The 23,481-nt window shown below is 57.1% G+C and overlaps 1 protein-coding gene across 6 annotated transcripts in view; it reads left to right on the top strand.

Annotated features, from left to right (window-relative positions):
- Positions 1 to 1,935: 1,935 nt before the first annotated feature.
- The window catches only part of AHNAK (AHNAK nucleoprotein), a 25,619-nt gene continuing 4,073 nt past the window's right edge, over positions 1,936 to 23,481 (top strand). For 2 of the 6 annotated variants that reach the window (XM_040466162.1, XM_040466158.1), the window contains exons 1-5: positions 7,682 to 7,838; positions 18,155 to 18,254; positions 18,562 to 18,718; positions 19,096 to 19,283; positions 20,233 to 23,481. In XM_040466162.1, the coding sequence (XP_040322096.1) occupies positions 18,562 to 18,718; positions 19,096 to 19,283; positions 20,233 to 23,481 (3,594 nt within the window). In that variant the 5' untranslated portion in view covers positions 7,682 to 7,838; positions 18,155 to 18,254. Of the gene's footprint in view, positions 1,955 to 7,681; positions 7,839 to 8,766; positions 8,786 to 16,884; positions 16,904 to 18,154; positions 18,255 to 18,561; positions 18,719 to 19,095; positions 19,284 to 20,232 lie in introns of those variants that run through there. The other 4 variants (XM_040466163.1, XM_040466159.1, XM_040466160.1 and 1 more) reach the window with 4 other exon arrangements.

The raw sequence follows: 23,481 nt of genomic DNA, 5'->3' as shown, positions 1-23,481 counted from the left end.
GTCCTGTTTGAGCTGGAGCTGGACAGCTGCTCGGCACACTGGGTCAGGCCCATCCCACCAGCTGCCCACATGCCCCAATGTGCCACTTCCCCTTTTGCAAGGTGGGGGAAGGGTCTAGAATGTTGAAGGGAGAGGAATAAAGTGTTTCGGAGGCTCCACCCAGTCATTTCTGAAATTAATACTGTGGTTTTCATGGCAACCAGCACTCTTTGTCCCCAGAACCCAGAACTTTCCCTCCACACAATCAAATGGGTTTTCCTGGGTGACTCTGGCTTCCCTGCCTCTCCCCACCAAGCTGTACCTACAGTGCAGGGTAATTTCCCCAGCTTGGCCTGGTCCTCCGTATGTTTGAGCGCAATTCTGGGGTCCTCACCCTCTCCTCTCTGCCTCCCCTAATGCCGGGGAGCTGAAATATAGGCACTCCTGAAAGGTTAGAGAAACTGCCACCTGCTCCTGTCTGTTTGCTCTAATCAGGCTGGCATGGCTCCCCGAGGAGGCTGTTGTTTTACTCCAGTGGAATGACTGGGGTGTCCCAGTGCTTCAGCACCCAAGGGATGGGTGGAATGGTGGTAATGGCGGCTGCCGGACCCTAGCACTGAACGTCTCATAAGAGAGAGAACGCCATGGGCAGGTGGGACCTGCTGAAATGGCCAAAGTGCCCTTGGTGACCCTGGATCTCTAGATGTTCCTTGGCTCTTTTCATTCTTGTGGCCCCCTCCCCTTTGGGAACCTCCCCCTGCCCCCTGTTTTCCTGATATCCTCAGGATTACAAAGAAAGCCTACTGACCTTACCTTGTTTACACAATGGGCTGGCCATGTGCAGAACAGGGGCTGGATGGTCAGGGTTTGGGGCTATTTCTGATCGGATCTCCCATGGAATGTGCTTCCCTCTACTTCCAGCTGCCCCCTCCCCTCCGCAGCAGGAACAGCTGTCATGTGAGGGCCTCTCCCGCTGGCTCAGCCCTTTTGCAATCATCTGGCTGGCTCCACTGGGATGGGGGTGGATAGTGAGGATGGGCAGAGCCAAAGGGTAAATGAGGGGGCCTGGCAGGGCCCGGAGGGCTATGGGGTTGAAGGCCGAGGGAAGAGGGGTTGCCAAGGCCAGGTAGGAGGGGTAGAGTAGGCCAGGGAGGCAGTATGATGAGCTTAGGGCGCCCATCAAAGGCAGTGGGACCTGCAGTGCAACCGGAAACTTTCTAGGTGTAAGGGAGATGAGTTGCTTATAGCGGGACCCTGGGCAGTCATTCTTCAGGGAGCTCTGCATTTCCCCTGAGTCACAGGGAAGCCACGGGGTGCTTTCCTGCCAGTCCGCCTCTATGTGGGGCCTGAATCACCCAGTCACCTAGGGTGTTGGCTGCCCTATGGTGGTGGTGCCTGTGCCTCATGCCACCCACTCCGGTTAGGACGGGGGTTAGCAAACATACCCCTTTCTCCCAGCCTCCTCAATGCTTACACTCTATCTCTTTGACTCAGACGTCCAGAATGTACCTTATTCGGGATTGGGATTGCCGGGGAGACCACATCAAGTCATCCCTTTATTTCACCCAGGAGGAAATGAGCCCAGAGAGGGGAAGTGACTTATCAAGGGGACATGCTAGCCTTTCCACAGTTCTCGAAGCCACTCACTGAGTCACTTTTGCTCCTAAGAGCAGGAGGGCGCTTCCCCCCAAAGCTGCAGGGAGAGAAGGATGCACTCTCGGTTTGGGAGGCAGAGAGAAGGTGGTATCCGAAGCCACCAGCAGCCCTGGCTGAGCGAGAAGCACAGAAGTGGAGCAAGTCCCAGGGCAGGTCAACCCCGGTGCTCCAAGTGCTGGGGCGGGCAGAGGGCACAGGGTGTAGCAGAGGCGGGACTTCGAGTGACAGGAACCTCAACTATGTGGTGACTCAGGCTCTGGGCAGCCTAGGCCTTTCCTTCACGGCTCAGCCTGATCTCCTTCAACTGGACTTGGGAAGTGTAAGTAGAGGAGGGAGGGAAACCCGGGCTGGTCTCTTCCCCCGCCCCCCCCCCACAACCCCCCAAACTGGGGGAAAGGCAGAGGAGGTTGGAAAGGGTGGCGGAAAGGCAGATTCCAAAAAAGGGGAGAGGAGCCTGGTGTTCCCCTCCCTCCCTGCTCCCCGCTCCCTGCTGGGGAGGGGAGCTGGCTGGGGCGTCGGCTGCTCATTCCAGCTCCCTCCCTGGGCTCCTGTTTACTTACAGTCAGACTGCCGGGTCCCCAGCTCAGTTCTGAGCTCCCCTTTCCTCCCCCGACCCCAACCTCCCTCCTTTGCAGCCTATGCAATCATGCTTTGCCACTGTTTTCATTAATCTCGGCTCCACATTTCCTATATCTTCTTGCTCTCCCCACATCTGCACACCCACACCTCCCCCGGCCTCTAGGCTGTCTCTGACTGGGCTTGGAATCAGGCAGTGACAGGTACGTCCACCTGTCCCGCTCGCCCTGCTCACTTCGTCCCCTTTCTCTTGCCTGGACGGTCTTTCTGTGCCTTCTTTCCTTCCAGAGTCTGCACTCAGGGCCCTGCCTGTCGTCTCTTGTTCTCTAATCAGCTTTAACTTGGGTTCTGCTTTGGCCTGAAGATTTCAATTAGGACCGAGCGTAATGGGCGGGTTTCCGGTATCCCGGCTGTCTGATCTGAGTGATTCAGGAACTCCTTATTTGAAGTCCGGGGTTTAAATACAGGCTGGGATTTGAACGGAGCCGGAATACTTGAATTCAGATTTTGAGTGCGGGTGAGGAGTTTGGGGTTTGACGATTGCTGAACACCTAATGTGTGGATCCCAGAATCACCCACTAGGTCTGCTGTTCTCTGGGGAAGACAGATTGGGAAGCAGTGAAAAGGGAACAACAGGGAAGGGCCTGATGTTTGGCAGAGATGCTAAGCTCCGGGTGTGTGTGTGTATGGGGTGGAGGTGGGGTCTGGGAGATCCCAGATGGCTCAAAGGAGGGGTAACAGTCATTTCTCTGCTTCTAAGGCTGACACGCCAGAGGGCCCTCATGGGAGGGGCAGGGAGTCTGCTTTCAAAGAGACTGCAAACAGATTGCACACTTCACTTCCTTTCTGGGATCACAGTTTAAAAGCCATGATTACTTTTTGAGCAGTCGGCGTCTTGTCTTCCCTGTAATACACTGATTTTTAGAGAAGGAGACTGTGGTGAGGAGGGAGGGGAAGGGGAATCCCCTGGCCAGGGGCCTGCCCACAGAGCTCCCTTTGTGGTTGCTATGGAAATGGGCATAATAGGAACAAAACAGAGGCACGTCGCCTGGCAACCGAGGAGCCCAAGGTTCATCACACACACTGTGTGTACACATCAGGGAACCCCCTGCGGGGAGGGAGCAAAACTTCTGGGGAAGCTGGGGTATCCCAGTGATGACGAGTCCTAGAACTCACCTAGCTCTGCCAGGGAATCTGCAGGACTGTGGTGTGGGATGCCTCTGAAAGATGATGGGAGTGCCAGCAGGAGGGCTCAAGTCCTCCCTGATCCCTGGGTAGCCCTTAATTTGACAGACGAATCTGAAGCCTCCCCGAAGATACAGGTTTTCTTTGCAAAGTTGACACCCCAGGAATCCTTATAACTAAAGAAATAGTGTGTGTATCTGTGTGCGGGTGGGGGGTGAGGTATCCGTGTAAAAGACCTGGCCGAAAAGATAATGTCCGATTTTCCCAAAGCATAGGACCTGCAGGGGACTCAGAATACAGTTCCTTCAGGACAGAGCACCTTGAGGGCAGGGATTGCGTCCTGTCAAGTTCTCCATTCCCTGCACCGTCCCCCCCCCCCCCCCCCCCGCCCATGGGCCCCTGGCCTTGTGTTGGACGCACAATAACTGTTTGTGTAGCTGCACGTGAGGTCTGTAAGTGGAGTGATTGCTCCCTGGAGGTTGACCTTGAAGGGAAGTGTGGGGTTCAGGATGCTGTTGTGAAAAGAACAAGGGCTGTGGGGCCAGTTGTACCTGTAGTTGGTTCATTCATTCATTCCTTCATTCACTCATTCATTCCACACAGTGTTCTTCATTGATTGTTACATGCCAGCCTCGGCTCTAGGTGCAGGACAGACAGCAAAGAACAAAGAATTCCCTGCCCTCATGGAGCTTAGATGCCAGTGGGAGTTTTGACCCCTGCTTCTGAGGGTTTTGTGCCTTTAGGTAAATCACTAACCCTCTCAGACTATTCCTCCCAGAGCATGTGAGGATTAAATGAGCTAACACATGATAGTGCCTGCTGTGGCATTAGACACAATCACTATTAGAGTAGCTTTGGGGGGGGGGGGGGAGAGCCACAGCCGTGGGCAGAAGGAGAAGGGTTGGCAGAAATTTCCAAAAGAGTGTGTGTGTCTCCAATCACATCATTGAAAATTGTTGAATATATTTCCCTTCCCCTGCGCTGTGGAAGCTGGCCTAGGAAATCCCAGCTCCAGCAGGCACGATCGTGGCTTTGTACGGGGCAAGGGTCTGGGTTACCCCATTCTCTACACTCCTGCTTGGAGTGGGGCAACAGCCAGTCCCCGGGACCATCCCCCACCAGGGATCTTGACACTCTTACCTCTGAATGAGGTACCTGGACAGTAATCCCTGCTCTATAGCTGCTCCAAACCCAGCCCCTCCTGCCTTCTTCTCTGTTGACCAAGAGGGTGGCCAGGACAAACAATGCAGCAGATAAGTTGGCCTGGAGCCCAGGACACTAGCCTCTGCTCTTTCACTCCTGGGGGGCTGACGGAGCCCGGGCTGCAGTGGGGGCACAACACCCGCACCCTTCCCCCCCCACTGTTCCTTTCCTGCTCCAGCCCCTCCCTCCAAACTCCCAGAGCCCTTCTGCAGATCCCCTGTGTCTTTGTGGCAAATCATCCGAGCTATCCTTCTGAAAACCTAGGTAAATCCACTCCCATTTAAATATGTCCTGGGAAGGGGCGCTTGGATGGCTCGGTCGGTTGGCCGGTTGGGCGTCCGACTTCGACTCGGTCGTGATCTCACAGTCTGTGAGGTTGAGCCCGGCGATGGGCTCTGTGCTGACAGCTCAGAGCCTGGAGCCTGTTTCTGATTCTGTGTCTCCCTCTCTCTCTGCCCTTCCCCCACTCACGCTCTGTCTCTCTCTCTCTCTCTCTCAAAAATAAACATTAACATTTTTTAAAAAAAATATGTCCTGGGAAAACTTGCACTTTCAAGGAACCAGATGATTCATTTCATAAAGTTAGATATCCTTTGGTACACTGTTAGCAGTGGTTACTTTTGGGGAGAGGTCCTGAGGAGGGGAGGAAGGAGATGTTTACTTTTTATTGTCCTACCTTTCTGTATTGTTTACATTCTTCACCAGATGGAGGCATTGATTTTATTTAAAAAATGTCAACAAGGATTGTCTGACTTGGAGCCTTACGGGCCACTTTATCTGTATTCTTGGTCCATTTTTGAAAAGCCGAATAAATGTTTCTGAAAATGAAATATGAATTAAAAGCCATTGGTAAAGGAAATATAGTAGCTCTTGGTTTTTGTGTTTTAAAAGCATCCCAAAGTTGAAAAGTTTGTATACATATATACATATGTATGTGTGTGTGTGTGTATGTATATATATATATATATATATATATATATATATATATATATATAAACTTAAATTTTTTTAAATGTTTTATTTATTTTTTAAGACACAGACAGAGCATGAATAGGGATGGGGCAGAGAGAGAGGGAGACACAGAATCCAAAGCAGGCTCCAGGCTCTGAGCTGTCAGCACAGAGCCTGATGCAGGATTCGGGGCTCAAACTCACAAAACGTGACATCATGATCTGAGCTGAAGTCCGATGCTTACCAACTGAGCCACCCAGGCACCCCCCCCCCTTTTTTTTATAAGGCAGGTTGGGGGGGCGCCTGGGTGGCTCAGTCGGTTGAGCCTCCATCTTTGGCTCAGGTCATGATCTCAGGGTTTGTGAGTTCGACAGCCCCATTCATAGGGCTCGCGCACGGCTGTCAGCACAGAGACGATTCTGATCCTCTGCCCCCTCTCTCTGCCCCTCCCCCGCTCACGCTCACACTCTCTCAAGAATAAACAAACATTTAAATAAGGCAGGTTCTAGGGAAGGTGTACAGAACAAAATGGAGAGGGTGCTTCTTTAGAAATCCTGGGTCTATGGCTGTGTTTGTGATGTGTGTGGTGTGCCTCTGCCATGGGTTTGAGTCCCTATCTACGTGTGTGTATGTGTGTGTGTGTGAGTGAGAGAGAGAGAGAGAGAGAGAGAGAACGTTCTTGCACACACGAGCAAGTTAGAGACCGTAGACATAGACACAGAGACATAGAGAGAATGCTAGTGCCCCAGTCTCTGCTTTGTCTGTCTGTCTTTGCATGTCGATGCCTGTCTGAATGTCTACACGTGTGTCTCCACCTTTCCGTGTCCATTGTATGAGTCTGCACAGCTATGGCTCCTTTGCTATGTCTTCCCTCCCCCACGGCCTGTACCCTGTGCTGGTAACTGGACCTGGGACACAGCCCCCAGGGCTGGCAGCAGAGTTGGCTGCTGGGTATTTTTAGCCTGTAAACATGTTTGCCATTTCAGAGGACAGGACCGCAGGTCTCAGCCCTAGCCCACTCATGATCTTGCAGCGAGGAGGGAGCTCCGGCCTGGAGCCAGGTCTTCTCCTGGACCTCCCCCCCCCCCCCCCCCCCCCCCCCCAGCCTGGGGTCTCCCTTCCTCCGCAATCGGGAGGAAGGAAAGTTTCCTCGCTGCGGGTAGTGGGTGGCCGCCTAGGAGGAAGGATAAGAGGAGTCGTCGGGGGAGAAGAGAGTGGGAGGTGGAAGGGGACTGCGTAGCGCCAGAAGCCCCCCTGCACCCCATCATTAAGCGGTTAATAAAATCTCATGGAGTTAGAAGTGGCTGTGGGAAATCGCAGTAAATCTGGAAACAGCGTCCTTCCAAGTGGGGAGGTGGGGGAGGGACTCGGATAAGAAATGGTAGGTAGAGGAAAGGCTGGCGCTCCGGCCTGCAAGGAGTCTGCAGAAGGGGGGGGGGGGGGGGCTGCCGGCCTGACTCCCATGTCGCTGCAGCGGCCGGAGCGGCACCGCGGTGCGTGGGGCCCTGGTGACTCCACGTGGGCACCTTAACTCCAGGGGTGGGGCCAGCGTCTTCAGACCGGCTTTGTGGGGGGAGGGGCTGGGGGCCCTCCGAAAGGGGCGAGGCGAGAAATGGGCGCGGCTGCCTGGAGCTCAGAAACTAAGTGAGGAGGAGACAGGGGCCTGGAATTTGAAGTGTAGGTTCCTGGGTTGAGAGAAAACTCAAAAGGTCCGCGCCAGGCTGGAGGTCGCGGCCGAATCACCCAAGCCCCCCAGCCGCTCCCGCAAAATGAGCTGATTCGCGGTTCTAGCTGGGAGGATGAGCCTTGGGGAGCTTCGAGGAGTTTCTGGCCGAGGAGACCACACACGGCATACGTTGGGGGTAGATCCAGGCACGCGCCAGGGACGGGGGCACTAGATGGGGGCAGGGTAAGGCAGCCCCTCGGACGTGCGGCGCCCCCACGTCCCTGCGACCCTCAGTGGCCCCCCCACCCCCACCCCCACCCCGGCGGCCCGCTCCCGGGTCCTTGTAGGGTCGGCCCCCGCTCGCCAGTCCCAGCCCCAGTCCGGCCCCGCCCGGCCCCGCCCTCTCCCCACTGCTCGGGGCAGACCCGCCCGCCGGAGCCGGAGTTACAAGAGCCGCCTCCGCGCGCGGGGGCCCGGCCACTCGGAGCAGCTCCGCCGCGGGGACTGCACCGCCCGCCCTGCCGGACCCGCCCCGACCGGGGCTCGCCGCCTGCAGCAGCCGCAGCACCGCGACCTGGGGCCCCGCGCGGGCTATGGCTGTGCCCTGGGGCTGAGCGCGCAGGTAGGGGCACGGGGCGCACCGCGGGAACAAGACTCCGCGAACGCGCGAGGGGAGGTGGGCTGCAGGGTTTGGGCCGCGCTCTTGGGCCAGGCGCGCTGCGAGGATTCAAACGGCGTGGAGCAAGCTAGGCAGCCCCGGGTCGCGCGGGCAGGCGACGCGTCGCGTCGCGCCGCGCCCTGGGAGCCGAACTCTGCCTCCGGAGGTGGGGCGCAAGTTGGGCAAAGTTGGAAAATCGCTCCGAAGCGCGCTTTGCTCCAGTCCTTATTTCTCTCGAGGGCTGATTGTTAGTTCTACTGCCCGGCAGGGAGCCCTGTTCCTGGTCCGGGGGCCCCTGTCCCATCCCCTCCTTCTCTTTGGGGCGGTGGCTCAGCGCACTGCTGTAGCTCCTATTCCGTGTTTACTGGAGAAGTTTCCGAGGTCGCCGCCGCGGCCCCTTGGCCCCTCCCGGAGCCCCCGCGCTCCCGCGCCCCCTCCGCTGTCCCTCCCCGCTCCCCACACCTCCGCCTCTAACTTCGCGTCCGGAGTCCTCCCGGCCCCACCCAGTTCTGTACCACCGGCCTCTCCCTTTCTCAGCCCCCCTCCAGCTGCCCCGCCCTAGTCTGGCCGCTCCGCGTTCCCGGCCCCAGAAGACTCCCTGCTTCCTCCGGGGCGGCGCTGCCTGGACGTTTGCAGCGCGCCCCCCGGCGGGAAGGGTGGGAGTGGGGGTGGGGGGCGTAATTAGGGAGATTCCAGCACTGGGGTGGGCGGGGAGGGGGGGGGGCGGTGTGGCTGCCCGGCCCTCGGGACCGCCCCTTCCCCTTCGGGGGCGGTGCGCTCTCCCCCACCCCACTCCCAAACTCGTCGGGGCGGGATGGCCCCCGCCCCAGCGCCTGGCTCGGCGCCAGCAGCCTGAGGAATGTGGTGGTTGGAGCCGCTGACTAATTCAAACCAGAACTCGGGGAGGAGTGGTGAGGGGCAAAGGGGAGGAGGGGAAGGGGCTGTGTGTGGGAGATGGGGGCAGGAGCGGGGCCCCGCGTAGGAGGAGGGCTTCGCTGCGCTCTCTGGACCCTCCACTCCAGCGGTGCGCTCTTGGAGAGAGGGTTGGGGGACGAGGTCCTGCCACGGAGTTGGAAAGGCTTGAGTGCTTAGGGTGTGTTCGGAGAGCGGTGTTATGTAAGGCTTTCCCGTGCAGGGAGAGGGTGTGCAGTGTGTGAGGGCCTGGCCCTCCCCTGGCTGGGCTGGGCGCCCCCTGCAGTGCCAGGGCCGGGGATGTGGGGGCGCAGCCCTGGGCAGAGCTGGCCGCGAGGGATACGTGGGGTCTGAGCAGGCCTGGCTGTGCCCCCCTTGCGTGGGAGGGGAGCCGAGTGGGCAGAGGGGGCAACTCAGGGCTCTAGTTGGGCGCCTGCACCCACAACGTGGCCACGGAGAATTGTGTGCGTGGTGTGTGTGCTCTCGCCTTTCACTGGGTGTGGCTGCAGAGGGGTGGTGGTGAGGTGCCCCGAGGGAGTTTGCGCGGTGGCCGCTGAGAGCCCTGCTCTGTGTAGTGGATTTGTGGAAAGGCAGGGTGGGATCATCCCATGGCAGTGGGGTCCTTAGAGAATTACCTGGCGTTTTGGAGGAAGAAGGACTACGATATTTACCTCTGTGTCCCCAGCACAGCGCTGGGCTCCCAACAATTGGTTTTGAAACAGTTCCTTCTTTAGAATCCAGCCTCCGATGACAGGGTTCACCTGCCCTTCCTTGCACTGCCCCGCACTGGTAGGGGCTGGGTTGATGTTGTGAGACATAGTGACAGTGTGGGGCTGTAGTGACAGGTGAAGGCGCGGGAGTGGGGGGGCGGGAAAGAGGAAGAGCTTGAAGATGCCTTGGAAGGCATTTTCAGGCCTCCACACCTGTGCTGCCTCAAAACTGGGGGAGCAGGGTCCCCTTTCATTTTCCTCTTTTCCGCCGCCCCCCAGGAGGGAAATCCCTGGAGCTGGGTGTGGCCCTCACTTCCTTTCCGAAGCTGAATGGGGAAGCTTCCTTCTACTTGGCCCAAAGGGATTGATGGGTTGGGCCAGCCGTCGGTAGGCAGAGTGTGCAGAGTGGGGAGCAGAAGGGCACCCCAGGCCTAGGGGGCACCTCCTCGCTCTGAGCTGTGAGCTGTGGTTGGAAGGAGGTGGGGGTGGGGCGGGGTAGGAGAGGACTTGGGATCTTGAAAACTGGGCTAGCAGAGGACACAGGGTCTGCAGGGTTCAAAATGGGGATCAGGGGGTGTTCTAAGCCCCTCTGTAAAGTCTTGTCCTTAGGAGATTATATGCAGAGACACTGGTCATTGAACAAGGACACGTAGGGAGCCACGTAAGTCGTGCGGGGCTTAGTGCTGCTGACATGGAAGCCCTTAGCAATGGCTCAGGGTCCTGGTCTGGGCAGTTCCTTGAAGAGCTAACCCCACAGAGCTGAGGACTCGTACCAGCCGGACTTGGTTCAGGGTCCTGAGGCTACAGGTCCAGGGCCCAGGGTGGGATAAGAGAGAGTAAACCATGGGAGACTCGTGGAGACGGGAGGGGGTGGGGGAAGGCCAGCAGCAGACAAGGGCAGGGTATGGTATGGGGGTCTCCGGGATCACCTGAACAGGGAGGCCCTGGGTGGAGGTGCCCAGGCATTGCCAGGCTGGATTCCTTGGCTCAGCTCGGAATTGGCTGGCAGGCCCTGGTGGAGCATGCTACCCAGAGCCTGAGCAGCTGGTTTGAGAGGTTGGGGCAAAGCTGTGGGGGCGGAGGGGTGTGTGGGGCTCTGGGGTGTGGTCACTAACCTTCCTCAGAACTTGGGAACCGCCTGGGGGACAGACAGAGGCATACCAGGAGAGCTAATCCTACTCTTCATGGGAACCCTCCCACTGCTGGCTCTCCCTGTTCCCCCCCCAACCCCCCCCCCCCGCCCCCGCGCCCCCAGGTTTCTCTCCCTGGAGGTGGTAAGCCTGTGCATGCCCTGTGCACGCGAGGAGAGGAAGGCAGGCAGGCGGCTGCTGGGGAGGGTTTGGAATGTGCTGGTTTCAGTCGGGTGGGGGCCAATGTCTAGGGCCTTTTGCTGTTTCTTTGTCCCCCATGGGCTTCATCCAGGCCCCCTGGGGAGCTGGCATGTCCCTGGTCTCTGCCCATCCCTGCTGGGCTCCCAGGCCTTCCGGAGCAAGGTCGCTTTCTTCCATGCCTGGCGTGGGGGCTGCGTGGATGGGCCACAGTGGGGCTTAGCAGGAATGAGTATGCACACGGGAGTTTTGAGAGAGCCCCTCTTCCTCACCCTGGCCTCACTTCCCGCCTGTGAGACTGCTGGGCTGTTGTAGCTGGAGGTCTTGCGTCCCAAGCATGGAGGTTTCACTGTGGCCTTGAGTCCCGGTGACCCCTAATGTCATAGTGGGGAGGTGTGTGTTATTACCTGTGAGCAGATGGCCCTCTGGCTATGCATGGTGGCCCTGGATGTGTCACTTTGCTTGCCTGTGGGACTTTTAGGGCAGGGGACAGCAGTGGGACTCTGCCCGGGTAGTGGAGGTTTCATAGGGGCTGGAGGGGCTGCAGATAAGCGCTGGAGTCAGTTTCTCCATCCTGGACAGGTTCTGGGCCCTGGAGTTTGCATCCAGAGGCCCTCGGGAGGGTGAGGATAGCCCTGGGAGTAAGGCTGAGTGATGCCGGACGAGGCACTGCACATGGCTGGTCAGGGAGGGGCATCCTGCCCTGTCCCTGGGGGCCAGAGCGGAGGTTCTAGGGGAAGGGGAAGTGCCTGGAGCTGATCCCGGCTTCGTGTCCTGGCTGGGATGGGGGGCGGCTCTTTGGCTGCAGAGCCAACCGACCGGCCTGGCCCTGCGCCCCTGCACTAGCGTGGTCTGACCGCTGGGCGGAGAGCTCGCCTGTGGTCGGGGAGTTTCTGCGCCCTCCCGGCTGTAACCTTCCCCCAGGGGGAGACGGACTGTTCTTCACCACCCCTGCCCCGTGGAGGGTGCCACCCTTGGAGTTGGTGTCTTCGTCCAGCGGTCCTGGGTAAAGGCTCTCTCTTCCTTGGCTGTGTGGCCAGGTGCGGGCACTTGGGCTGGATAACGTGCTCCTGGCCCCAGGCCCGTCACAAGGAGGAGAGTCCCTCTGGGTCAGGGGAGGAAGAGGGAATCTCCCTCCCTGCTGAAAGTGAGAACTTGGAGCTCGCTGGGGAGTTGGGGGGTGGGTGGGAGGAAGCAGCGCACGGATGGGGGGGGGGGAGAAGTGGAGAAAGGTGTCATGGGGGAAGCCAGTGGGCAGCTGGCTGGTGGGGTAGGAGTGGGGATGCCCTGGACGTGGAGGTACAGAAAACTCCCCATGGTGGTGAGGGGCTGACAGGGAGGAGAGGGCTCGAGTGATGAGGTTGGAGGAACTTCCTCCTTGGTGGGAGTCGTGGGCTGGGCTAGTGGCCCAGAGAGCAAGGGAGCAAGGAGATGGGCAGGGGCACACACGTAGAGGGAGACAGACTCCCGGGCACCAGGGTAACAGGTGTAGGTGCCCTCCATGATGGGCAGGGCCTGGGGCTTCCCAGACCAGGTGTCTGCGGGGAGAGGGTGAAGGCAGGGGTTGTGGCCCCGCTCAGGGCTGCGAAGGGTGGAGAACAGGGCTGATGAGCCTCTGTGTGCACACGCGCTGTGTGCGTGTCCTCGTTTTTCTCGGAATGTCTCTCCATACGTGGCAACTGCATACACGGAGGCTCATTTGGAGGCTTGGGCCCTGGAAGAGATGCCACCCCTGTTTGTCCTTGTGCCTCTGGGATGAGGGTCTGCCTGTTGTGTCTGTTCCCAGTGAGTGGAAATATTTGCCTTGCCTTACTGGTGCCTTTCTCTAGAGTGGGTCTTAGGCTGCCCAAGCCCCAGAGGGGACGATTCTCTTGGCCTTCGCTTGCTGGGGCCCGGGAGAGTCTACAGGTGGGCTGGATCTGTGTAGCTCAGGATTGCTGACTTGTAGGGACATGGCCTCAACGAGCCCCGGAACCAAAAGGCCCCTCAGATCCTGGGCTGTCGGATGCCTGGGTCTCTGCCCATCTGGGTTTGCTGTCCCCAAGCTGTTGGCCAGGAGGTGGCCGGTGTGTGGGCAAAGGAGGCTGGTGGCCTCTTGCCCTCCCTCCTATGCTTCTGGCCCTTGAAAGCCACCTGAAAGGTGTCACTGCTGTCTGGGCGAATCTCCCGCTGCTCCCTGGGTCTCTGGGTCCCCTCCAGTAATCTCAGTCCCTCCCTCTCTTGGGGGTAATGCCCCTCGCACCTCATATCCCTCTAGATGTGCACAGAGGCCTCTCCATCTTCCTGGGGGCGTCTCTCTGGCCCTCCTCCTCCCGCCCAGGTCTCTGTTTTCTGTGTATCTCTGTCGTGCATCTTTCTCTGTGGTTTCTCATCCTGTGTATTTTTTTGTGCCCTCCATCCCTCCGCCTCGCTAAAGACCGTTTGCTTTGGAGTCACAGAGTTCTAGAAACCCAGGCTTGCATCTCAACTCTAGCTTATCCTTGGGGCAGTTTTCTTACCTCTGGGGACCTGTTGCTGTGCCTCTAAAACCAGGACAATTAATTATTAATCACACAGGGCCGTGACTGGGATCGAATGAGACCCCAGGCGTGGAACCACAGCACGGAACCTGGCACACCCCAGGAGCTCTGCAGAATTCTCTTTCCCCTGCTCTGTTGGGGGTTTTCGCTCTACGCGGAGCTTTTTATTCCTCTTGGCTGCTTAGTGTTTAGGAGCATAGATCGCCCCCCTCCCCCCCGGGTGTGTCCCTTTTTTCGTCGCATATCCTACCCCCTCATCCTATTTTCAGTGTTTGGGACTTTCCCTCTGGTAGAGGTCTCTACCTTGGGTATGAGTCATTTCGTTCTGTTCTTCGTAGCTTGGGGAATGGCTCTCCCTGCCTTGCGTGTATGGTGCATCTGATCGCTAATGCGCATGCCGCTGGGCTGGCTAGAAGGCCCACTGCTCTTGGCGCCCTCCCCACGGTGGGTGGGAGCGCCACCGCCGGTGTCCATCCTTTGGGGGACAGATACTCAAACTTGTGCTCCTTCCGGTGTGCATCTTGTCTTCAGGTTTGGTGCATGGAGGCATCGGGGCCCATGGACCTATTTTGGGGAGTGTGTGTCTTATGGTCCCTGTCATCTTGACATTGACGCCGGTGGCAAGGCTGTTTTTGGCTATAGCAGCAATTAGGCTGGACCCCCCCCACGGCTGACTTCATGCTGGCTCTTGGGAGGAAGAGGCTCTGTTCCCTAAGGGCAGTGTGGGAAGGACGCTCCTCTGGATGTCACCCCTGCAGAGACCCTCTGCCCTGGGCATGGAGTCCGCTACTTGGATCCGCCAGGGTCTTGTCCCCAATCCACAGAGGTGCTGCACATCCTCTTTGCAGTTTTGAATCGACAGGACAGCCTCGTTCTTCTCTCGCTGCTTCTGGCCCGCGTCATGGTGTGTGTGTCCCTGCAGCCTTAGATACATGATCTCTCAGCCTTACAGATGGAGCAGACTTATCTCTCTCTGACTTCCAAGCAGCCCGCTGCCTTAGCGGGTCTCCACTCCAGTCCCTCCCATCACGAAGGATACTGTAAGCCAGTGTCAGGTGGGCCTCGGGGTAGGGAGCTGGCAGACGGGGGGTCCTGGGGCCCCAACACTCTCCCGTTCTCACCTCTCTGGACCTCGCCTTCCCCATCTGTAAATACCAGACGGTGCTGTCCCACAGGACTTCCGGCGGTGCCGGAAGTGTTCCACATCTGCCCTGTCTAACGTGGTGACCCTTGTGTGGTTGTTGAGCTCTTGAAACGTGACTATTGCAAGCAATGTGCTAAAATTTTAATTTAGTTTAATTATTTTATTTTATTAAAATATTTTTATGTTACTTTTTAAATTTACATCCAAATTAATTAGCATATGGTGTTAAAATACGTTTTTAAAGTTAATTTATTTTGAGAGAGAGAGAGAGAGAGAGAGAGAGAGAGAGCACGAGCAGGGGAGGTACAGAGAGAGAGGGAGACATAGAATCTGAAAGCAGGCTCCAGGCTCCGAGCTGTCAGCACAGAGCCCAACGCGGGGCTCGAACCCACAAACCTCGGGATCATGACCCGAGCCCAAGTCGCACTCTTAACCGACGGAGCCACCCAGGCACCCAAATTAATTTTTTCAACGTTATTTTTTTATTTTTGAGAGAGAGGGAGAGAGAGTGTGGGGGAGGAGCAGAGAGAGAGAGAGAGAGAATCCCAAGCTGTGAGCACAGAGTCCGATGCGGGGCTCGATCTCACAAACCGTGAGAGTTGGACACTTAACTGACTGGGCCACCCAGGCGCCCCTTAATTTAAATTAATTTAAGTATAATTTAAATTAAGGCAGCTACCATGTTGACAGCATGGCTTTCAGATGTCTTCCAGCTCCAAAGACTTAGGAATCTCTGCTGAATGTGCACATTTCCCAAAGTTCCGAAGACCCTCCTTTGGGTAACCGCAGGGCAGGGCCCTCGGCGCCCCAGGGGAAGCCTGGCGTTGCCTGACTTGTGTGGGAAAAGAAGGTACCATCTATCTGGGCTTGGTACAAGCTCCAGGGGTGTGGGAGAGACTGGGAGCAGGGACTCAAATGCAAAAAACAGACCCTTGCCACCGTGGTCTCGAATCCCACGCTGGCATCCCTATGTCCAGCCACCTGAATGGGCCAGGGCAGGTGGGAGGGGAGGGTGCTGGTCCTGGCTGTGCCAGAAGGAGAGCCCTGAGCCTGGGTAGTCAGTGGGTGCCCTGCCAGGGCCAGCCTACAGCCGTGGGTCCAAGCGGCTCCTGTTCTCACGGGCTGTGGAGGCTTCACCTTCGAGATGGCTCTCTCCCCTCATTAGCCGCCAGGCCTGAGGTGCATTAGCCGGTCCCTCCTGAGCCTCTGAGCTGTGCTTCTGGGGACACCTGGCCTGTCTCCACTGGAGCCCCGGCCCCTCTGTCACCCAGGGGTCTGGCCAACGAAGCACTTTGTCTCTCTGGTTTTAGGCGTGACCCTTTGCATGTCTGGAGCTGTTGCGGCCCCAGTGACTCACTGGGGAAGGAGGGAGGGTGGGGCTGAGCTGTGGGCGAGGGTGAGCTGGCTCGTGTTCCCCCCCTTCGCTGGCTGCTGGCTCAGGACCAGGATGCTGGGCAGAGAAAAGGGGCCCTGCTCGAGGAGGAAGAACGGGGTGCTAAGGTGGTTGGTGGCTTCAGAGGTCGGAGAAGCCCTCAGGCTGGAAGCCTTTTCCATCCCTGCCCTGCCTGGCTCCCTGTCTGCAGGGCTGGCTTCCTGGGGCTGGCCGCTGGGCGAAGGCACCTTTAAGTTGCAGCTTCGCTGTTCCGCGTGACTTCCTGTGGTGGCTCCTCTGTTTGGCATTTCTGCTCCTCCGGAGGGATGGTGATTCCCCAGCTCACACCTGTGCCCACAGGCCACTCACTGTCAGTGGCTCTGCTCGCCTCCTAGGCGGCACCCGTGTCATAAATACTGCCTGTATGAGTTCAGGGGGTGGAGGACTGGGGTCTCTGTGGCTGTCTACCCCCCCGCCCCCCACCCCCCGTGCTGTGATCTGCCTGACACCACAACTGCTAAGTGCCCAGGAGTTTCCAAGAGACACAGTCCCGTCCTCAGAGGCAAACTCTAACACTTTCAAGAAAGCTGGTAAACGGGTGCCTGGGTGGCTCAGTCGGCCGGGCATCCGACTTCGGCTCAGGTCATGATCTCACGGTTCGTGAGTTTGAGCCCCGCGTCGGGCTCTGTGCTGACGGCTCGGAGCCTGGAGTCTGCTTCAGATTCTGTCTCTTCCTCTCTCTCTGCCCCTCCCCCACTCACGCTCTGTCTCTGTCTCTCTCTCTCTCAAAAATAAATATTAAAAAAAAAAAGAAAGCTGGCAAATTATAAGTTTGCTTTGCCCCTTTCTTTCCTTTTATATTTCATCCCCCAATCCCCGAGAAGGCTCATAAACCTTCTGGAACATTCTGAGGCTAAATGGGTCACACCCAGAGCACCTTGCTCATAATTTATATCCGGGACAGGAACTGAGTCTTTTAAATCTCCCCATCTGGCACACGGAGCGCATTCAGTGAACGTGGCGAGGAGCTGCGAGGGAAGTTAGGTAACGATCTAATGCGGCGTGGAGCGCGGGGCTCTGCTGTCCGTCCCTTGCTGGTCTTCTCTGCCGTGTCTGGTACAGTGTTGCACTTACAAGACGCTATCAGTATGCGTGTATTTATTGACTGGTTGACTAATTCCTGAATGTAAACAGCTTCAGGGTGGGGCTTTGGGTGAGGCTCTGAGTGGTTTTTAGCATCCCCAACTTGGTTTCACAGACCATGCTTCGGCGTGACGCTGCCACCACCATTCTGTGTGGGTGGCTGTGGGCCATGGCTGTATCCAGAGGCCCGCCTCGTGTCTTCCCAGGGCACCTCTGCAGCTGACAGCTCATCCTGTGGCCAGAGGGCATCTTTGCTCCTGAGTGCCCATATCTATGGGGCCCTGGCTCAGGGCCCGGTGTGGGCAACCAGATGAGCCCTGACTCACCGTGTCCCCGAGGTGGCTTAGCTGTATTCAGGCCTCTCGGGCGTGGGCTGGCTCCAGGGGGTTTGGAGCTTCTTTTTTCTCAGCTGCTGTGCCTGGAACTCCCAGCTGGTGAGGGTTCCCCTGGTCCTAAGGACTGGGTTAGACCGGGTGAGCCAGTGTCACTGTCACAGGGGAAGGAGGGCACCACTGTTCCTGTTTTCAGGGCCACCACTGGCCCCCAGTGCTGGAGGCCCCGAGAAGGGGTGACCGCTGCAGACCCGATGCGGTGTAGGGGAGAGAGTTGCGGACTCAGAGCCCAAGCAGAGTGGTGCTCTCGCTGTGGACTCCGGGCGCACTGGCCGCCCCCCGCCCCCCCCCCCCCCGCCCCCACAATCTCAGTCTCTCCATCTATAAAATGGGGACGGTAACATTTCCCTCCTGGAGCTGTTCTAAAGAACCCACCGAGGACGGTGTGTATCGTGGAGCTCGTGTGCACCAGAACTTTTCACACACGCGCTCTCTCTCCTCCAGCCCTCCGGGAAATCCTATATCGTCTCCATTTTCACAGATGAGGAAATGGATGTTTAGGGAAGTTGAGTGACTTGGCCAGGGTCACACACACAGCTGGGAAAGATGCAGAGCCAGGGTTGATAGCTAAGTCTGGCCTCCCCTAATCCCCCTCTCTGTGATCCCAGGCTGGAGAGTCACGTAGGAATGGAATGATGACAGTGGGGAAGGTTGAGGTTTTGGTCTGGTCCAGAGAGCAGAACACTCCGCCATCTCTTACGGTCGGGGTGCCGAGCAAGCCAGTTGTTGAGGGCGAGTGTCCTTGTCCGCTTTTCCCTAGGCCCTGTGACCGAGATTCCCGACGACGAGAGACTGAGAAGACAGGAAGGAGGGGCGGGCTCCTGGCAAGGCATCCGCTCCTGAACTGAGTCCTGCAAAAGGTCCGCGGGAGGGAGGGTGTGATGGAGGGGATGGGCAGGGGAGGGGAGGGACCCTGTGTGGCATGGGAGGCAGGGCCCTGGGTGGAAGGGATGAGGGGCTGGTTATCTCCGAAGTCGGTTGCCACCAGTGTGCACTTTCCGTATCCTCTGCGGTGCCTTGGGAACATTCCACAGTGGACACGGGCCCCTCGGAGACGCTGCTTCACTCCCTGGGAGCTCACAGCACCAGAGATCTTTGGCTTTCTCATCTCCTCATACCCCCTGAGCCCCCACTTGTCCTGAGCCCTATTTCCTTACCTCACCCCAGATGGAGAAGGAGGAGGAGACGACCCGGGAGCTGTTGCTGCCCAACTGGCAGGGCAGCGGCTCCCATGGGCTGACCATTGCCCAGAGGGACGACGGCGTCTTTGTGCAGGAGGTGATGCAGAACTCCCCTGCGGCCCGCACTGGGGTGGTCAAGGAGGGTGAGTCACCTCAGGGTGCGGGCTGGGTGCTGGAGTGGGGTGGAGGACGGTGGCGGACGGAAGGGCACAGTCCCAGTGGCATCGGGATGGTCGGTACCCGAGCCCTGCCCTCCTCTGCCCCCATTGGGGCAGGCGGTGATGTAGGGCGGTGGAGACGTAGTCCCTAGTCCTCACTCCACTGCTCACGAGCTCTCTCACTTCGGACAAATTAGTTGGCCTCCCTAAGCCTCCGTTTCTTCATCTGTGCAGCGTGTATTATGGTGGTCGGACGTGCGTTAAATTAAGTCAGTTCGAGGGCCCAGTGCGTGGTGGTTGTGTGTTGTTTCCCTGAGACCCTGGGTGGGGGTCTCACCAGCTTCTCGCTCCTCCCTGCTCAGGGGACCAGATTGTGGGTGCCACCATCTACTTTGACAACCTGCAGTCAGGCGAGGTGACCCAGCTGCTGAACACCATGGGGCACCACACCGTGGGCCTGAAGCTTCACCGCAAGGGCGACCGCTCCCCTGAGCCTGGCCAGACCTGGACCCACGAAGTCTTCAGCTCCCGAAGCTCCGAGGTGGTTCTGGTGAGTGCCTCGGCGGCTTTTCTGCGCCCCGAGTTCCCCCTGGCCATGCCGACCTGCTGGTCACTTCCTGAGCCTTGTGCCTGCCTGCCGGACCTCTCTTGTGGTTACTTTCCCTACTTTCTCTCTTGTGCGTTCTCTGATGAGCCAGTCTGTGTGTTCCTGTTTGTGTCTGGTGTGCGGCTGATGTTGCCCTGAAAGTCTCCCGTCAGACTCTTCAGAGCCCCACAGCGTGGGAACCCACTCACGCCGTCTGGTCCTAGATGCCAGGAGGAAGGTCAGCTGTTTTGTAAGAATCTTCGAGATAGCCTCACAGGTGCCTCACAGGCAGCAGTTTTCAACTTCCAGAGGCCTGGACTCGTCTGTGAGTCAGAGGCTGGGCGGCAAAGTGCCTGAGGGACGTTTCTTTGCCCCTTCTGCCAGCTTCTTTATTTAACACATAATGGGTCCTCAAAGTGACAGTGTTAACCCCAGCACAGAGTCTCAACAAATGCTTTCTTGAGAGGTCCCTGAGAGAAATCCCCCTGCCGATTAAGTAAGCCAGTGAGTCGAGAGGATTAAGTAAGCCAGAGTGAGTCGAGAGTCGGGAGCCTAAAGGGTGAAGTCCACACAGAGATGGTCACCCAGGAGGCATCCCTGGGACTTGACACCCATCTGAATCTAGAATGGATTGTAAATCTTTCATCCACACAGCGCAGCCGTCTACCCGGCTCCTCTCCCCATGGCTTTTGCTTCCCGGAGTTTCCCCGAATAATTTGTTTTCCTCCTGTGAGGTGGCCGTCAGCCCCTTTCTTCAGCCCCCTTTGCTCTGCCCCAGGAGGCTCCGTGGGTCTCCGTTCTGGTCCCAGCTTCTTTGGGAAACAGGCAGCCATGTTGTCGGCTGGGCTGTGGCCGGGCGTCTGTGACTCGGGCAGACCCTGCTTCAACCTCTGCCGGGCGTGTCTTTCTGCAGAGCGGGGATGATGAGGAGTACCAGCGCATCTACACCACGAAGATCAAGCCTCGGCTGAAGTCGGAGGATGGCGTAGAAGGGGATCCTGGGGAGACCCAGAGCCGCACCATCACAGTGACTAGAAGGGTCACGGCCTACACTGTTGATGTGACAGGCCGTGAAGGTGCCAAGGACATCGACATCAGCAGCCCTGAGTTCAAGATCAAGATTCCACGGCATGAACTGACTGAAATCTCCACTGTGGATGTGGACACCCACCCTGGCAAGACAGTGATCAGACTGCCCTCGGGCTCGGGGGCAGTGTCTCCGACCACAGGCTCTGTCGTGGACATCCGAGCGGGGTCCGTTTCCGCGTCGGTACCAGAGCTCCAAGGTGCTGGCCACTCGAAGCTCCAGGTCACCATGCCTGGGATAAAGGTGGGAAGCCCAGGCGTCAGCGTCAGTGCGAAGGGCTTGGACTTGGGTGGCAAAGGAGGGGCCCAAGTTCCAGGAGTGGACATTTCGTCTTCTCTTGGGGGTGGGGCAGTAGAGGTGCAGGACCCATCTCTTGAGAGTGGCAGTAATGGGAAAATTAAAATTCCCACTATGAAAGTGCCAAAATTTGGTGTCCCAACGGGGCCGGAGGGCCAGGTGCCAGTGGCAGGGTTGAGTGTTTCTGCACCTGAATTCTCTGTGGGGCACAAGGGAGGCAAGCCAGGCCTGACCATTGGTGGGAACATCCAGACCCCTCAGCTAGAAGTCAGTGCTCCTTCTGCCAGTATTGAGGGGCTTGAGGGGAAGCTGAAAGGCCCCCAAATCACTGGGCCATCACTTGAGACTGGTCTAGGCCTGAAAGGTGCCAAGTCACAGGGGAGCATCGGGGTGGATGTCTCTGTGCCCAAGATTGAGGGCACCATCACTGGCTCCAATGTGGAAGTTCAAGCCCCTGACGTTGATATTCACGGGCCTGGGGGCAAACTGAATATGCCCAAGATGAAAGTTCCCAAATTCTCTGTATTAGGTTCTAAGGGAGAGGGAGCTGGCATTGATGTGACAGGTGCAGTGACTCTTCCTGGGGTCTCTGGGAACATCAGTCTGCCTGAAGTTGCTGCCGGGGGGCTGGAAGGGAAGGTGAAGGGTACGAAAGCCAAGACGCCTGAAATGATTATTCAAAAACCTAAAATCTCCATGCAGGATGTGGATCTGAGCCTTGGGTCTCCTAAACTGAAAGGAGATATTAAGGTTTCTGCGCCTGGGTTGCACGGTGATGTTAAAGGCCCTCAAGTGGCAGTGAAAGGCGCCAAAATGGACATAGAGACACCTAGCCTTGAGGGGACTTTGACAGGACCCAAGCTTAGTAGTCCTTCTGGGAAAACAGGCACCTATGGGATCTCTATGGCAGATGTAGACTTAAATGTGACTGCCCCTAAAGTGAAAGGGGGTGTGGATGTTGTACTCCCAAAAGTAGAAGGGAAAGTCAAAGTCCCTCAAGTTGACATCAAAGGACCCAAAGTGGACGTCAGGGCCCCAGATGTGGAAGTGCATGGCCCAGAATGGAACCTGAAAGTGCCCAAGTTCAATGCTCCAGGAGTTGGAGGGGAAGGCCCAGATGTAGATGTGAAACTACCCAAAGGAGATGTCAGTATTTCAGGGCCCAAGGTCAACGTGGAGGCCCCAAATGTCAACGTAGGGGGCCTGGGAGGCAAACTGAAAGGCCCTGATATTAAGCTGCCTGAAGTCAGTGTCAAGACACCAAAGATCTCCATGCCTGATGTAGACTTACATGTTAAAGGCCCAAAGGTAAAAGGAGAATATGATGTAACATCCCCAAAACTTGAAGGAGAACTGAAAGGCCCCAAAATGGACATTGATGCCCCGGATGTGGATGTTCATGGCCCAGACTGGCATCTGAAGATGCCCAAGATGAAAATGCCCAAATTCAGTGTTCCAGGGCTCAAAGCGGAGGGCCCAGAAGTGGATGTGAATCTTCCCAAGGCTGATGTGGACATTTCTGGGCACAAGGTAGATGTTAGTGGTCCAGATGTGAGCATTGAGGGACTAGACGGGAAATTGAAGGGACCTAAGTTTAAGATGCCTGAGATGAATATCAAAGCCCCGAAGATCTCCATGCCAGATGTGGACTTACATCTGAAAGGCCCTAAGGTAAAAGGAGAATACGATGTCACAGTGCCAAAAGTTGAAGGTGAGATTAAAGTTCCTGATGTTGAACTTAAAAGTGCCAAAGTGGATATTGATGCTCCAGATGTTGATGCTCACGGCCCAGATTGGCACCTGAAGATGCCCAAAATGAAAATGCCCAAGTTCAGCATGCCTGGCTTCAAAGCAGAGGGCCCAGAAGTGGATGTGAACCTGCCCAAGACAGACGTTGACATCTCAGGACCCACAGCGGACATTGAAGTTCCAGATGTGAATATTGAAGGACCCGAAGGAAAGCTGAAGGGTCCCAAGTTTAAGATGCCTGAAATGAATATTAAGGCCCCAAAGATCTCTATGCCTGATGTAGATTTGCATATGAAAGGTCCCAGGGTAAAAGGAGAATATGATGTTACAGTGCCAAAGCTGGAAGGGGAACTCAAAGGGCCAAAAGTAGACGTCAGTGCCCCCGATGTTGACGTTCATAGTCCTGAATGGAACCTAAAGATGCCCAAGATGAAAATGCCCAAATTTACCATGCCCAGCCTCAAAGGGGAGGGCCCAGAAGTGGATGTGAACCTGCCAAAGGCTGATGTGGACATTTCGGCACCCAAGATAGATGTTAGTGCTCCAGACTTGAGCCTTGAAGGACCAGAAGGAAAGTTGAAAGGTCCAAAGTTTAAGATGCCTGAGATGCACTTCAAAGCCCCTAAGATGACTCTGCCAGATGTTGACTTGGATCTTAAAGGACCCCAAATGAAAGGAAATCTAGATATGTCTGCACCAAAAATAGAGGGTGAAATGAAAGTTCCAGATGTGGACATCAAAGGACCTAAGGTAGACATTAAAGCACCAGATGTGGAAGTCCAAGGTGCAGACTGGAGCCTGAAAATGCCCAAGATGAAAATGCCCAAGTTCAGCATGCCCAGCCTCAAAGGGGAGGGCCCAGAAGTGGATGTGAACCTGCCCAAGGCTGACATTGACATCTCTGGACCCAAGGTGGACATTGAAGCCCCGGATGTGAGCCTTGAAGGTCCAGAAGGGAAGCTGAAAGGCCCTAAGTTTAAGATGCCCGAGATGCACTTCAAGGCTCCCAAGCTCTCCATGCCTGATGTG

This window comes from Herpailurus yagouaroundi, unplaced genomic scaffold, assembly GCF_014898765.1.
Source record: "Herpailurus yagouaroundi ecotype Mexico unplaced genomic scaffold, PumYag 569, whole genome shotgun sequence".
Classification (NCBI taxonomy): Eukaryota; Metazoa; Chordata; class Mammalia; order Carnivora; family Felidae; genus Herpailurus; species Herpailurus yagouaroundi.
This window is presented reverse-complemented; position numbering and strand designations above follow the sequence as displayed.